Source organism: Leucopleurus acutus, assembly GCF_964270905.1.
Source record: "Leucopleurus acutus genome assembly, chromosome: 8".
Lineage (NCBI taxonomy): Eukaryota > Metazoa > Chordata > Mammalia > Artiodactyla > Delphinidae > Leucopleurus > Leucopleurus acutus.
In genome coordinates this window covers 78,876,826-78,892,909 of record NC_139151.1, presented here as the reverse complement: position 1 = coordinate 78,892,909, position 16,084 = coordinate 78,876,826, and the positions used below count along the sequence as shown (strand labels likewise).

General features: G+C 38.5%; 1 protein-coding gene across 1 annotated transcript in view; it reads right to left on the bottom strand.

Moving 5' to 3' along the window:
- Positions 1 to 5,076: 5,076 nt before the first annotated feature.
- Positions 5,077 to 16,084, bottom strand: part of BBOX1 (gamma-butyrobetaine hydroxylase 1) — a 77,447-nt gene continuing 66,439 nt past the window's right edge. Inside the window, exons 7-8 of the mRNA XM_082845274.1 lie at positions 7,324 to 7,490; positions 5,077 to 5,598 (exon numbers count right to left, since the gene is read on the bottom strand). Coding sequence (XP_082701400.1) covers positions 5,438 to 5,598; positions 7,324 to 7,490 — 328 coding nt within the window. The 3' untranslated portion in view covers positions 5,077 to 5,437. The remainder of the gene's footprint in view (positions 5,599 to 7,323; positions 7,491 to 16,084) is intronic.

The following is a 16,084-nucleotide window of genomic DNA, read 5'->3' as shown; positions in this document are numbered from 1 at the left end:
GGATCTAGGAAGTGTTGTTGATTTTTCAGTTTGTTTTACTTTTTACTTGTTGTAAAGAGAGCAAGGGCTTTGAAGTTCCTTGCATACTGGTCTGAAAACTGAAAGTTCCCTGCTGGGTTGTTTTAAATTGGTGAATGGACTGATCCTTGTAGAGAATGAAAAACTTCTGAGGCTAAAATTGGGTATATGCATAGATAAAATGTGTTATACAAGTGGAAGAGGGAAAAGAAATGAGGTCCCACCTGACACAAAAACTGAGGTTTTTCTAGATGACTGAGGTTCTGGGGTTGTGACCTAGGATGTAAAATGGAGAGTACTAGTATGCCCTAGCTTCAATCATTTATTCCACATACTTAGGCACTGGGGATATACTAATGAAAATATCTCTGTTTAAAGAGTGTATAATCTATTGGACACTGTTGGTTGGCTACTCAGCTTCTAGACTCATGGCGTTCATCTATTTCTTCAGAGGTACCATATTGCCTTCCATATCAGAGCACTTACTCTTTTTGGTCTGCCTGCTATGCTCTCCTTGCCTGCTTTTCTCCTTCACCTAGACAAGTCTCTCCTATCTAGAGCAGACACTGGTGGTTGCCTACACATCATCTAACCTTAATCTTCATCCTGATGTTTTAATTATTTGCTCTTCTCCACACAACCACCTGCACCAGTGATAGAGACTACCTCCCCTGTCCAAGGGCAGATCCTGATTCATCTAAGTTAAACATGGAAATCTCATTTTCTTTTTCAGTCACTAGCTTAGGAGAGTGTATTTGACACAATTGTGGTTGAGAAGGCATGAGAGGAAGCCTGTAGGAGGGGTTCTAGGAAAAGTTTCTCTGCTTCCAAGAAAGAGAGCTTTCTAGGAATGTTTCTCTGCTTCCAAGAAAAATATCAGACTTTTTATTCCTTTTCACACAGCCGTGTCTTGATGTGATGCCTGGAACTTCTGTAGCCATTTTACCAACTTGAGGATGAAGCACACATATGAAGTAAGGCAGAAGCAAGAGAGATACAGAGGAGTGGGACTGACGAAATGTGATGTGGGGAGATTGCCTCATTCCTGGACTTCAAGTTTTGTGAGATAAAAATTTTCTTTATTGTTAGATTAAGAGTTTCTGTTGATGTCAAAAGTACCATTATATATATCATTCTTCATCAAACAACTCAAAAGTCAATTCCTCAAGGAAGGCTGAGCCCCACTCCCTTCAAATTAGTCCTATTCTCTTATTTTATGCTTTTGTAACTTCTTAGACTTTTCATCTATAGCATTTACTACAATTTGTAATTAATTACTTCTGTGATTACTTGATCAATGCCTGATATTACCACTAGACCATTAGCTCTACGAGGGCCCTTATGTTTGTCTTGCTCACCACTGTGTTACCAATGCCTTGAATAGTGTCTGGCACATAGTAGGTGCTAATGAATATTGATAGAATAAATAGATGAATATACAAACATTTATTTAAAGCTCACTAGGAGCCAGAGGAAAGGGTGCTTAAGCCTGACTTGGAGAATCAGGGAAGGATTCACAAGAGAGGTGGAAGGAGGAAGACGAGTTTTCCTGGCATAAAAGGTGGTAGGGAAGAATAGTCCAGACAGTTGGAAAAGTATGTGCAGCGACACAGAGGTATGTTCTAAGCCATTTAGTCTGAACAGATCACATTTTCATTGCAAGAACTTTTGGTTCAAATCTATCCTCAAAATGATATTTAACATAAAAGGGTATTTTTGTTCATAAATTGTCTCCTGTTTCTTAGCTTAAATTCTGAACAGAGAAATTACCCTCAGTGTCACTCAGCTTTTCCATGGATTTCCTTCTTTTGCATAAATTCCCTCTAATGAAACTCATTTATTTACCTTTTAATGGTCCATTAGGGGGAGAAATAGAGAACAACAAAGATACCTTGTGACATGTCATTCTGGTGACCTGTGAAGTTATTCTGATTAACCAGCCAAGAAGCTAATATTCTGCAATTCAAATTGGAGAAATAGAACAGACAGTAAGAGTCCGCGCTGCCAAATAGGGGTAAATTCTAATCCAAGTTGCATCAGATCTATTATGAGTTTGGAGGAAAGTCAAATCTTTAGACTATTATATCCAGGAAACCTAATCATCTTCAGTCAGCACCAGCTGTCGTAGCCCATAATATGTCATGTCCTATATAATACTTCAGAAATTGTTGCAATGGCATCCAATCCTTTTGTCCCTTCTTTCCAGGGCAGAAATAATTTTTCAACAGAGAAGGAAGCAGCCAGTCCATGGGGCGCTGGTTTGGAATGTTGTCATCTAGTGACTAAATATGATATGTAAGAGGTCTAGCTGATTTTGAATGTAAGCCACCGCTGATATGTTCAGGGTGTAACTGATTCCACAAACTAGGCCAATATCATTAGTTTATCATCATATCATGAGGCTTGTAATCTTGATCATGATCACTAAATGTCTCCAGGAAAACAAGTAATGATTTCATCCATCATTTATATACTTTCCACATGCAGATCTCCAATCCAGGTCTCTGTCCTGAGCTGTAGGTATATACAGAGCCAACTGCCAAATGGACTAGTCCAAGGACAATTCAAGTTCAGTCTGTTCAAAACTGGATTCGTTGTCTTGCCCACAAGCTTTCTTCTGCTCTTGTGGCTTCTCTTCCTAAGCATGGAATCACTGTTAATCCATTTTTCTTAACTAGAAATACAGCAGGCATCCTGGACATCTCATTCATTCTCTACATGCCGAGAGGCACCAAGTTTTCTAGATTCAGCCTTCTAATTATCTCTCTGTTCCCTCTCCCAGCATTCTGATTCAATCTTTCTTAATCTCTCATCTGGCTTCCTACAGTAAGTAGATTTATAACCTCATAAGTGGATGTACAGCTTCTAGCCTTGCTCATTTACAATTTCCTCCACAATGTAGCCAGGCGGATCTTTAAAAAAATGAATATCTGACCAAGGCACTTTATTGTTTAAAAACCTTTAAATGGCTCCTCATTGCTTTCAAGATAACATGTCAGCTCTTTAGTGCAACATACATTTTGACGTTTCATGACTTGGTCCCTATCTCCGTCTCCGGCATCATATATCTCTTTCCATCCTTATCTACCCTCTCCCACTACAACCTCTGTTATTATAACTAATTATAGTTAACATCTACTGAGTGCTTACCCTCAGCTAAGAGCCATGCTAAATGCTTTACATTAATATTTTCCAAACTTCTCTGTTGATGCCTATCACCTGGGATCTTTGCTCAAAATACAGTTCCTAGTTCTTAGCCCAGATCTACTGAGTCCTAGTCTTCAGGGACTGAGTCTGGGAAGTTGTATTAAACACACACACACACACATACACACACACATGACTCATCATCTGAGAAGTTTGGGAAAACACTGCTGTACATGAACTTTTACTTAATCCACATAAAAATATAATGAGATAAGAACTATTATTAGTCTCATTTATAGACAGAAATCTGAGGCTTAAGGGAAGAAGTCATTTGTCCAAAGGCACATAGTTAACTGATTATTATTATTACAATTTGAACCTAGGCATCCAGTCCCAGGATTTACAGCCCTGCTATGCTCTACTCTCTCAGTGCCTGCATTGTGATCACTTTCAATTCTCTGTGCTTCTTCTGCCCTTTGACTTGGAAAGTCATTTTCCCATCTTTGCCAGGAAAACTACTGTTAACACTCATTCAATTTACACTGAAGCTTTCATTAACCTCCCCAGTATTGGTTGTCTTCCTATGAACCGTTCTGTTAACATAACACATCGTCATCTACATCCTTATCTGTTCCTCTACCAGACTATAAGCAGGCACATCCCAAGTCCTTCTATGTCCTTAGTCTAGCACTGTGCCTGATATATACCAGGTATGTGATTAAATATCTGTCAAATGAATAAAAGTCTAACAAGTCACTTTAGTGTTGCAAGTGCTTGTGGTTTAGATGCTGTAAATGGATGGAGCTAGGGTTAGTCCAGAAACTTATTTGTTTTCAGGTATTGAATGCAGCCTCTTCAAATCAAGCCATGCCCCCATTGAACTTACCTGTTTTCATTCTAGGAGTCTCTTAGAAGAGGTGAGACTGAGAACCCAACCCATTTCATTTGAAGTATAGCGGAATCAAACATGTGTGGTGTACTATAGTAGCCCCAGGCAAGACCAGATGATGGGAAAGGACAAAGAAGGCCCCAGAAAGGGGCAGTGTTCCAAGAGAAAGAGGAGCCTGGACAGGCAACGTGGACTTACTACCAGAGCTCAGAAAATAGAGGGGTGTGCTGACATAGGCCTAAGACACTTTTGATCCAGACTCCCAGTGCCTGGGGCACACTATGAGTGTGAAACAAAAGTTAAAGCATGGATGGAAGTAGTGTTTTCACTCGGTCTTAAGGTGACAGGTAGAGCTCTACAGTGGTGGCAGTGATTAAGACTTTTGAAATAGGAGGTTTGGTTAGGTCCCAAAATGTATGGACTAAAAATCTATGTACTACCAGGATTTCAGCAAATGGAAATGCTGAGACTCCCCTTTTTGGCAGAGGTAGGGAAGGGACTGGGCACAACCGGAGTGGAACTTTCATGGCTGGTGGTGACACCTGTTTTCCATCACTGTAAGCAAGGCACTGGCCATATAAGAAGCCAAGACCAGCAAGTCAAGCTGTCCAGAGGTTAACAAACATCATGTCCACTTATGAGTGTTGCATGCATCTTGGTTCTACCTTTTCTAGTTATTAGTTAAAGGCAAGGAGTGAGGAGAACTGATCCACGGACAGGGGTAAGCTATGCTGGCAGTCCTTGGGAGTATTTCTTTGGGGCAAGAGCAACTTGGTGGGGGGTGGAACTAGATTTTCTTTTCATTTGGCATATTCTTGGGTTTGGTATCATAATTTAGGTATTAAAAGAAATGCTGAGATCACCAAGTTGGTGAGGTCTGGAAATTGGGGCCACGTAATTCTGTAATAAGAGTAAACAAAAGAGATCTTTGAAAATATGAAGCCTCTTTCCAAGCATGCTAAAGACAGTCATATGTAGTCATGAAAAATGAGACCCTCCAGGCAACAGAGTAGAAACATGTTTTGAGACAAGTTTTATTTGAAACACAACCTTTATTTGAAACAAAAGCTTTATTTAGAAGAAGCCTTACTTGAAGAAAGACTTTGATACAAAACTATTTGAAGGTATTCTGGAGACTCTCACAGATGTGCAAAAGAAATTAGATCATACATGCAATTGGACAGAAGAGATGCTTTATTATTTGAAAAAGAGAGAGCATGGCTACAACATCTAAAAAGTTGGCAGTGTATATGACTACAAAGAAAAGAGAACTCTTGTGTTAAAGAAATTAATGTGTTACTGACATGGCTCATGGCCTGTGAAGACAAATAACCTTGCCATATCTTATAAAATACACTCACTGGAATCTTATCGACAGGAGATTCAGTTTCTATTCCGGACACTCTGCCTTAAGATACGAAGCCTTGACATGACCACATCCCAGTCGGCATAAGCTCCTTCTAGGTGGCGGGATATCTCAGTTCCTGCTTCATAGCTCCGTCGGCCATGAAGTAAGCGCCAGTTATCAAAGGTAATCACATCACCTAGACAAAAGATTTTGTTCAATATGAATATAATTCTATGTGTAAATGATTTTCTGAGCTAGAAAATGTAAACTGCAAAACAGTATTGCTACTTGGTTCACATCAAGACACAATATGTTTATTTCTTTACATGAAACTGCGCATTTGCTTTTTCATACAAATCAGGCCCACTGAATGGAGACTGCTTTAGACCTTTTGACATTTGAACTACATAGCTTGGGGGGCCCTTGTAGACACTTTTATAATTCTTACTTAAAGTATTATCTCTGTATAAAACCTTTGAATTGTTCTTCCTAATGGTTACTTATCTCTTACTCAGAAGTGTTTTTTTTAAATTGAAGTATAGTTGATTTATAATATTGTGTTAATTTCTGCTGTATAGCAAAGTGATTCAGTTATATATACATTCTTTTTTATATTCTTTTCCATTATGGTTTATTACAGGATATTGAATATAATTCCCCGTGATATATAGTAGGACGTTGTTGTTCATCCATTCTATATATAATAGCTTTCATCTGCTAACCCCAAATGTCCAATCCATCCCTTTCCCCAACCTTCTCCCCATTGACAACCACAAGTCTGTTCTCTATGTCTGTGAGTCTGTTTCATTTGTGTCATAATTTAGATTCCACATATAAGTGGTATCATATGGTATTTGTTTTCTCCTCCTGACTTAAGAAGTATTTATTTCTACTTTAACAGCTTCAAACAATTATAAGGGTAGTGACATTCTTGGTTTGTCTTTCATGTTCCTAGTATTTTATGTACATAATTTCTATGCCTCATAAAAATCTTGAGAGTATTATCTCCTATTTTCATACATGAGAAAACTGAAGCTCTGAGCAGTTGAGGCACTTGCCAGGAGATACACTGCCATTGAATGGTGAAGGTTGAATTCCAATTCCTATTTTGGGGGTACTTTTCTCCCACGGTATTTCCATTTTACATGTTGCTGCTCTTAAACTCAACTTGGTGTTGACTTCATAGCAGCGGACTTATGGAGATTTCTAGTATTACCTTATTATACCAAAGATCAATTCAAAAAATAATCACACATGTAAAGTATCTTCCACTTGGCCCAATCAGTAGGAGGGAGAAATTATGCTTTTTATTTTAAATATCAAAAGCCTCAAGTTTGATGTCACTTTATTGAATAGAGATGGTCCAGACAAACCATAGTGCTTTCTGCTCCTTTATCCAAGTGGCTGGAATACTTCAAGTACTACTTTATTTCAGGTAGCACCATGTTTGCCAGATCAGATAAGCATAACGAGTAAACCCTACTCATGTACTTTAGAGTGAGACTCATGGAGATAATTTTATTTATTTACCAAGATAGGAAAATTAAGTACAGGTTTCAGTTTGTTTTGATTGGCTATCAAAATAGAAAATATAAGTCATCAGCCTTCATATCAGACATGAGATTTTATTTGGTCTGTAGCTTGTCTTTCAATATTTATTCTTTAGGTTAGAGGTTATTAAATTTTGGTGTGCTTAAGGATTACCTAGGGACTTATGAGTATTTTAAAGTCTGGAGAGTCAATTTAGAGGAAGGGTAGGGGCCAGGAGTCTGCTATTTAAGCAAGCTGGCTGCTCACCAAGACTCTGTTGTTAGTGTTCCACATGCCATGTTTGAGAAACACTGCTCTAGATATTGTGCTAAATGGTTAAGGTTGAAGAAAATCCATTCTTTCAGTTGTCTGAGAAAATGTGTTCACTGACCTGGATTCATCTTGAAAGTAAACTTGAATTCTTTACAATTCATGAGGTCAACAAACTCCTTCAGAGCAGCATAAAAAGGCTGAACTCTTTCAACAGGTACGTCAAATATTGTGTCTCTAGTTGCATTATTGAAGTTGATGCGAACCACCTGGCCTTTATCGTCTAATCTATTTTTCAAAGAGAAAAAGTTAAAATATAGAAGTCATGAAGTATCTATTTACATTTGTAAGGGTCATTTCATCTTGGAAGATATTTCTGAAATACAATATTAAAGAATCCAAACACATGTACAGAAGATATTAAGGTTATCTGTGGTACAATGTACTCATTTGTTTTTTTCACATATTCATTTAGCAAGAATTTTTTGAAATCTTACTATGTAAGTTCCAGAATTGATTCAAATTAATTTAAAATAAATGTTTCTGAGAAATTCCAGTTAAAATTTGTTTAGGAAAATAAATTCATTCTTTATTCTTTAAAACAGTAGCTTTTACATATTAAAATATTTTTATGTTACAGTTCATAGGTCAATCACTTTATATGTTTCATCTATGGAAGTTTTAAATATGATTTTACTGGAACAATATTGGGAAGAAAAAATTGTTTTTTAAAAATTGGAAATACTCTGTTCTATTTCAATCCCTAGTTTATAGATGGGGAAACTGAGGCACAGAGAAAGAAGAGTCTAGCCTGAGGCACATTCTTTGGATCTTTCCATCTATACTATGTATCTTAGTGTATAGGCTTCTAGAAGACTGATACTGAATGTCATTTAACGTTGTATTCCCAGCAATTAACATAGATCCTGGATATAACAGACAGTTATTAAATATCTGTTGCATATGTAACTTTGTATATATTTTTTCAGTACCTTTAGAGAGTACCAAGGTCTTTTTAGTACCTTGGGAAAGCCTAATATTGTGATCTCTATATTCTTTCTTAGAATATTGATCATGACAATGTAACATAATACTGTTTTCAATGTAACAAATGATAACATTATTTCTAAATTTAAGTTTGCTGGTTATAATTAGCAAGGCATGACCATTTAGACACAGAGACAAAAGGAAGAGACAAATTTTTTTTTAAGCTTATTCGGAAGGTGAACTTTTCTCCAGTTCTAAAACATCAACCAACTTTACCTTTTCTTTAGGTACAGGAGTGATGGATAAAAACTGAAGGTGGGCAAGGATGGTGAAAAAGTGCCAAGAATTACTCCTGGGCCAGCTTAGGAGGTGGTAATGTGAACCAACAGCTGACTGATGGGTCAAACCGAACAGACTGTCACATGTTCCAGGGGTTGGTGACACTGATTTGGGGTCTAGATTACACTTAGCTGGCTGCTCACACAGAGTGAACCATTATCAACAAGCTAGGTTATGGGAGGAAGGATACAATGGCCTGTGGTATACAAAGTATGGCTATCTGGGCCCCTGTGCTTTGTACCTCAGATTAATAGTCAATCCTCTGAGCCAACGGCAAATGTAATGATAAACTCTAAGAAATAGTGACTAGCAGCAACTCTTTGCTTATTGAACAGTGACTGAAAACTACCTATTGAACCATATAGGGAAAGAATGTAAGAAAGGAACAGGTTTTCAAAAAAGGCTCTTAGAAATTGAATTTATATATATTGATAAAATACAAATATGACTGAATAGGCAGTGAAGGGCCCTCCCCTGTTGCCCCATCTTCTCCACATAGATAAAGGATGCTCTGTGGCCTGCAGGTTGTGGCTTTATGAACAAAGAATCAAAGAAGAGGACAGTCAGCAGAAGAGACTGTGGACCTCTGGGTTTGAGGGGTACAAAGGACAGTGCTTGGCTTTTCAATTGCCCCATTAGTGTTCATACTGCTGGTTTCAGACCCTTTCACAGTTTCTGAGGGCATTTTGCCTTTTCATCTTATCTTTAAAATTCTAGCCTGACTGCTCCTGACCCACATTCCCTCCTCTCCCCCTGCATTATTTTCCGTATATATACCAATGACACCCTTTGTGTCATCCTCCATGATACTGACAAGTATGTCACATCTTTGAAACTTCTTGGGGTCTTCCATCCCAGCCACTCTGGTGATGTTTTTTTTTTTTTTTCCACTAACACCGTAATTCTTGCATGGGAATGGTTATGCTAGTTATGAGCTCTCTCTTTTGGAGTCCATGTATGTATCCTCACATATCTTTGAAAAGAACTTCGTGATTCACTAATCTCATGAAATCAGAATTGTGTGTCCCATGGTACATTGTATTAAGTTTTCATTTCCCAGAGTTCACACATGTGGGCAAAAAGAAGCAATTTCTCTGTGTGTGTATGTGTGTGTAACACAGCCTCTGTTTCTTTTCACCTGGTATCTACTTTCTATATGAGAAAATAAGAAACAAATTTGTTATTTAGCATTCTCAGTAATGACCTGAGGAGAAATAGAAAGTAAATTTAGTTATGAGGTCTAGAGAAGATGTTATCCTGAGGATTGAAGAATGTTAGAGGAGATGAGTGGCTGGCATTTTGAAGATCAACCTAAAATGCAAAATTGAATCTTAGTAAGCAGGATATTCTGTGTGCAAAAACAGAATGAAAGGAAGGTCTTGATGCAGGATTATATGCTGAGGAAGGGTAAAAAGCCCCCAAAGATGAGGAATAACCAGCTATGTATTAGCTATGCATAAAGGACAAGCATTTAAACAGAAACAAGCAACATGGTGACTGCAAATTAGTAAAAGCAAAACATCATCAGTGATGCCAATAAAAGAACCCAAGGGAAAAACTGTAGAATCATCTCCTACAATCCAGGTGGATGCTGTGGATACGTCTCGTTAGTTAAAATATTATTTCTCATTGAGAGATATGATGTGAATTTGTTGTGAGAATATCACTATGGTCTTGCCCACCACATCACATTTTATGCAAGAAAAATTTATTTCAGACTTTAAAAGCATCTCAAATCTTGCAAATGGATTATGTTCCCTCCTTGCTTTGGTCTTTAGAAACTCAGAGCTGAAATTAAAATCTATCACCAGTAAATGTGTTGGATTATGAAAATTATGGCTAGCTAAAATTTATTCTGCCCTTTCTGATCCAGACACTTTGACAGGGCTGTCTGTATATTATCTCTATAATTCCCACTACAATTGTTATGTGGTAAGTATTAATATCACTTTTTTTTTTTTACTGAGAATTACTCCTTTTCGTGGCTTAGCAAGAATAAGTCACTTGACCAACAACTCACAGATAACAAGAGTTGTGTTCATGTGACTGAATTTGTAACCAGTAGGATGCAACACTATAGCTTAATCTCACTATTATTTTCATCCTAGTTACTTTGTTTTTTATTGTATTGCATGATACTTAACTTTCTCAGCAGCCTCCAAGATCTTTTTGTATTAGATAGGACATAAGCATCTCAAAAGACTTAAAAGATTTAACCACCAGGAAAATTAACCCAAACACTCAGGGGACCAAGGCCCTTGATTAACTGAAAACTCTCTTTGTTTCATCTCCTGTTGTTAAAAATACATTTTAAGTGAATTAATGTTAACCACTTGATATTCTCTATGGATATCCCTGAGACCTTGATAACGGCCAAATTCTAGAATGTTATTGCAAAAAATAACAAAAGCAAATTATGATGATAGATATTGTTAATCTCACTCAAGGAGACCTTCAAGATGGCGGAAGAGTAAGATGCGGAGATCACCTTCCTCCACACAGATACATCAGAAATACATCTACATGTGGAACAACTCCTACAGAACACCTACTGAACCCTGGCAGAAGACCTCAGACCTCCCAAAAGGCAAGAAACTCCCCACGTACCTGGGTAGGGCAAAAGAAAAAAGGAAGAACAGAGACAAAAGAATAGGGACGTGCACCAGTGGGAGGGAGCTGTGAAGGAGGAAAGGTTTCCATACACTAGGAAGCCCCTTCGCGGGCAGAGACTGCGGGTGGCGGAGGGGGAAAGCTTTGGAGCCACGGAGGAGAGCATAGCAACAGGGGTGCGGAGGGCAAAGCCGAGAGATTCCCGCACAGAGGATCAGGGCCGACCAGCACTCACCACCCGGAGAGGCTTGTCTGCTCACCCGCCAGGGCGGGTGGGGTTGGGAGCTGAGGCTCGGGCTTCTGTCGGAGCGCAGGGAGAGGACTGGGGTTGGCGGCGTGAACACAGCCTGCAGGGGGTTAGTGCACCACAGCTAGCCGGGATGGAGTCCGGGGAAAAGTCTGGACCTGCCTAAGAGGGAAGAGACTTTTTCTTTCCTCTTTGTTTCCTGGTGCGCGAGGAGACGGGATTCAGGGCGCTGCTTAAAGGAGCTCCAGAGACGGGCGCGAACCGTGGCTAAAAGCACGGACCTCAGAGACAGGCATGAGACGCTAAGGCTGCCACCACCAAGAAGCCTGTGTGCAAGCACAGGTCACTATCCACACTGCCCATCCCGGGAGCCTATGCAGCTCACCACTGTCAGGGTCCCGTGATCCAGGGACAGCTTCCCCGGGAGAACACATGGCGCGCCTCAGGCTGGTGCAACGTCACTCTGGCCTCTGCCACCGCAGACTCGCCCAGCACTCCGTGCCCCTCCCTCCCTCCGGCCTGAGTGAGCCAGAGCCCCTGAATCAGCAGCTCCTTTAACCCCGTCCTATCTGAGCAAAGAACAGGCACCCTCAGGCGACCTACACGCAGAGGCGGGTCCAAATCCAAAGCTGAACCCCGGGAGCTGTGCGAACAAAGAAGAGAAAGGGAAATCTCTCCCATCAGCCTCAGGAGCAGCGGATTAAATATCTACAATCAAATTGATGTACCCTGCATCTGTGGAATACCTGAATACACAACGAATCATCCCAAATTGAGGCAATGGACTTTGGGAGCAACAATATATATATATATTTTTTCCTTTTTCTCTTTTTGTGTGTGTGTATGTGTATGCTTCTGTGTGTGATTTTGTCTTATAGCTTTGATTTGACCATTTGTCCTAGGCTTCTGTCTGTCCATTTTTTTTTTTAGTATAGTTTTTAGCACTTGTTATCATTGGTATATTTGTTTTTTCATTTGGTTGCTCTCTTCTTTCCTTCGTTTTTTCTTTTTTATTACTTTTTAATTATTTTATTTTAAATAACTATTTCTTAATTATTTTATTTTATTTATTTTATTCCTATCTTTCTTTCTTTTTTTCTTCCTTTTCTTCTGAGCCAAGAAGGTGGGAGAGCTGAGGTCAGGACATTGGTCCACTAGAGACCTCCTGGCTCCACATAATATCAAATGGTGAAAGCTCTCCCAGAGATCTCCATCTCAACACTAAGACCAAGCTCCACTCAACAAACAGCAAGCTACAGTGCTGAATATCCTATGCCAAAAAAATAGAAAGACAGGAACACAACCTCACCCATTAGCAGTGAGGCTGCCTAAAATCATAATAAGGTCACAGACACCCCAAAACACACCACTGGATGTGGACTTGCCCACCAGAAAGACAAATCCAGCCTCAACCACCAGAACACAGGCACTAGTCCCTTCCACCAGGAAGCCTACAGAACCCACTGAACCAACCTTAGCCACTGGGGGCAGACACCACAAACAACAGGAGCTAAGAACCTGCAGCCTGCAAAAAGGAGACCACAAACACAGTAAGTTAAGCAAAATGAGAAGACAAAGAAACACACAACAGATGAAGGAGCAAGGTAAAAAGCCACCAGACCAAACAAATGAAGAGGAAATAGGCAGTCTACCTGAAAAAGAATTCAGAGTATTGATAATAAAGATGATCCAAAATCTTGGAAATAGAATGGAGGAAATACAAGAAACGTTTAACAAGGACCTAGAAGAACTAAAGAGCAAACAAACAATGATGAACAACACAATAAATGAAATTAAAAATTCTCTAGAAGGAAAGAGTAGCAGAATAACTGAGGCAGAAAAACGGATAACTGACCTGGAAGATAAAATAAGGGAAATAACTACTGCAGAGCAGAATAAAGACAAAAGAATAAAAAAATTGAGAACAGTCTCGGAGACCTCTGGGACAACATTAAACTCACCAACATTCGAATTATAGGGGTCCCAGAAGAAGAAGAGAAAAAGAAAAGGATTGAGAAAATATTTGAAGAGATTATAGTTGAAAACTACCCTAATATGGGAAAGGAAATAATTAAGTCCGGAAATCACAGAGAGTCAAATAAAGGATAAATCCAAGCAGAAACACACCAAGACACATATTAATCAAACTATCAAAAATTAAATACAAAGAAAAAATACTAAAAGCAGCAAGGGTAAAACAACAAATAATCTACAAGGGAATCCCCATCAGGTTAACAGCTGATCCTTCAGCAGAAACTCTGCAAGCCTGAAGGGAGTGGCAGGACATATTTAAAGTGATGAAAGGGAAAACCTACAACCAAAGTTACTCCACCTGGCAAGGATCTCATTCAGATTTGACAGAGAAATTAATACATTTACAGACAAGCAAAAGCTAAGAGAATTCAGCACCACCAAACCAGCTTTACAACAAATGCTAAAGGAACTTCTCTAGGAAGGAAACACAAGAGAAGGAAAAGACCTACAATAACAAACCCAAAACAATTAAGAAAATGGTACTAGGAACATACATATTGATAATTACCTTAAATGTAAATGGATTAAATGCTGCAACCAAAAGACATAGACTGCCTGAATGGATACAAAAACAAGGCCTCTATATATGCTGTCTACAGGAAACCCACTTCAGACCTACGGACACATACAGACTGAAAGTGAGGGGATGAAAAAAGATATTCCATGCAAATGGAAACCAAAAGAAAGCTGGAGTAGCAATTCTCATATCAGACAAAATAGACTTTAAAATAAAGACTATTGCAAGAGACAAAGAAGGACACTACATAATGATCAAGGGATCAATCCAAGAAGAAGATATAACAATTGTAAATATTTATGCACCCAATATAGGAGCACCTCAATATATAAGGCAAATGCTAATAGCCACAAAAGGGGAAATTGACAGTAACAGAATCATAGTAGGGGACTTTTACACCCCACATTTACAAATGGACAGATCATCTAAAATGAAAATAAATAAGGAAACCAGCTTTAAATGATACATTAAACAAGATGCACTTAATTGACATTTATAAGACATTCCATCCCAAAATAACAGCATACACTTTCTTTTCAAGTGCTCAAGGACCATTCTCCAGAATAGATCATAACTTGGGTCACAAATCAAGCCTTGGTAAATTTAAGAAAATTGAAATCATATCAAGTATCATTTCCGACCACAACGCTATGAGACTAGATATCAATTACAGGAAAAAAATCTGTAAAATATACAAACACATGGAGACTAAACAATACACTACTAAATAACCAAGAGATCATGGAAGAAATCAAAGAGGAAATCAAAAACTACCTAGAAACAAATGACAATGAAAACATGACGACCCAAAACCCATGGGATGCAGCAAAAGCAGTTCTAAGAGGGAAGTTTATAGCAATACAATCCTACCACAAGAAACAAGAAACATCTCAAATTAACAACCTAACCTAACATCTAACGCAATTAGAGAAAGAAGAACAAAAGAAAACCCCAATGTTAGCAGAAGGAAAGAAATCATAAAAATCAGATTGGAAAGAAATGAAAAAGAAATGAAGAAAACAGTAGCAAAGTTCAATAAAACTAAAAGCTGGTTCTTTGAGAAGATAAACAAAATTGATAAACCATTAGGCAGACTTGTCAAGAAAAAAAGGGAGAAGACTCAAATCAATAGAATTAGAAATGAAAAAGGAGAAGTAATAACTGACACTGCAGAAATACAAAGGATCATGAGAGATTAGTACAAGCAATTGTATACCAGTAAAATGGACAGCCTGGAAGAAATGGACAAATTCTTAGAAAAGCACAACTTTCAGGGACTGAACCAGGAAGAAATAGAAAATATAAACAAACCAATCACAAGCAGTGAAATTGAGACTGTGATTAAAAATCTTCCAACACACAACTCCAAGGACCAGATGGCTTCACAGACGAACACTATCAAACATTTAGAGACGAGCTAACACCTATTCTTCTCAAACTCTTCCAAAATATAGCAGAGGGAGGAACACTCCCACACTCATTCTATGAGGCCACCATCACCCTGATACCAACACCAGACAAGGATGTCACAAAGAAAGAAAACTACAGGCCAATATCACTGATGAACATAGATGCAAATATCCTCAACAAAATACTCACAAACAGAATCCAACAGCACATTAAAAGGATCATACACCATGATCAAGTGGGGTTTATCCCAGGAATGCAAGGATTCTTCAATATATGCAAATCAATCAATGTGATAAACCATATTAACAAACTGAAGGAAAAAACCATATGATCATCTCTATAGAGGGAGAAAAATCTTTCGACAAAATTCAATACCCATTTATGATAAAACCCCTCCAGCAAGTAGGCATAGAGGAACTTACCTCAACATAATAAGGCCATATATGACAAACTCACAGCCAACATCATTCTCAATGGTGAAAAACTGAAACCATTTCCACTAAGATCAGGAACAAGACAAGGTTGCCCACTCTCACCGTTATTATTCAACATAGGTTTGGAAGTTTTAGTGACAGCAATCAGAGAAGAAAAAGAAATAAAAGGAATCTAAACTGGAAAAGAAGAAGTAAAGTTGTCACTGTTTGTTTGCAGATGACATGATACCATACATAGAAAATCCTAAAGATGGTACCAGAAAACTAGTAGAGGTAATCAATGAATTTGGTAAAATAGCAGGAT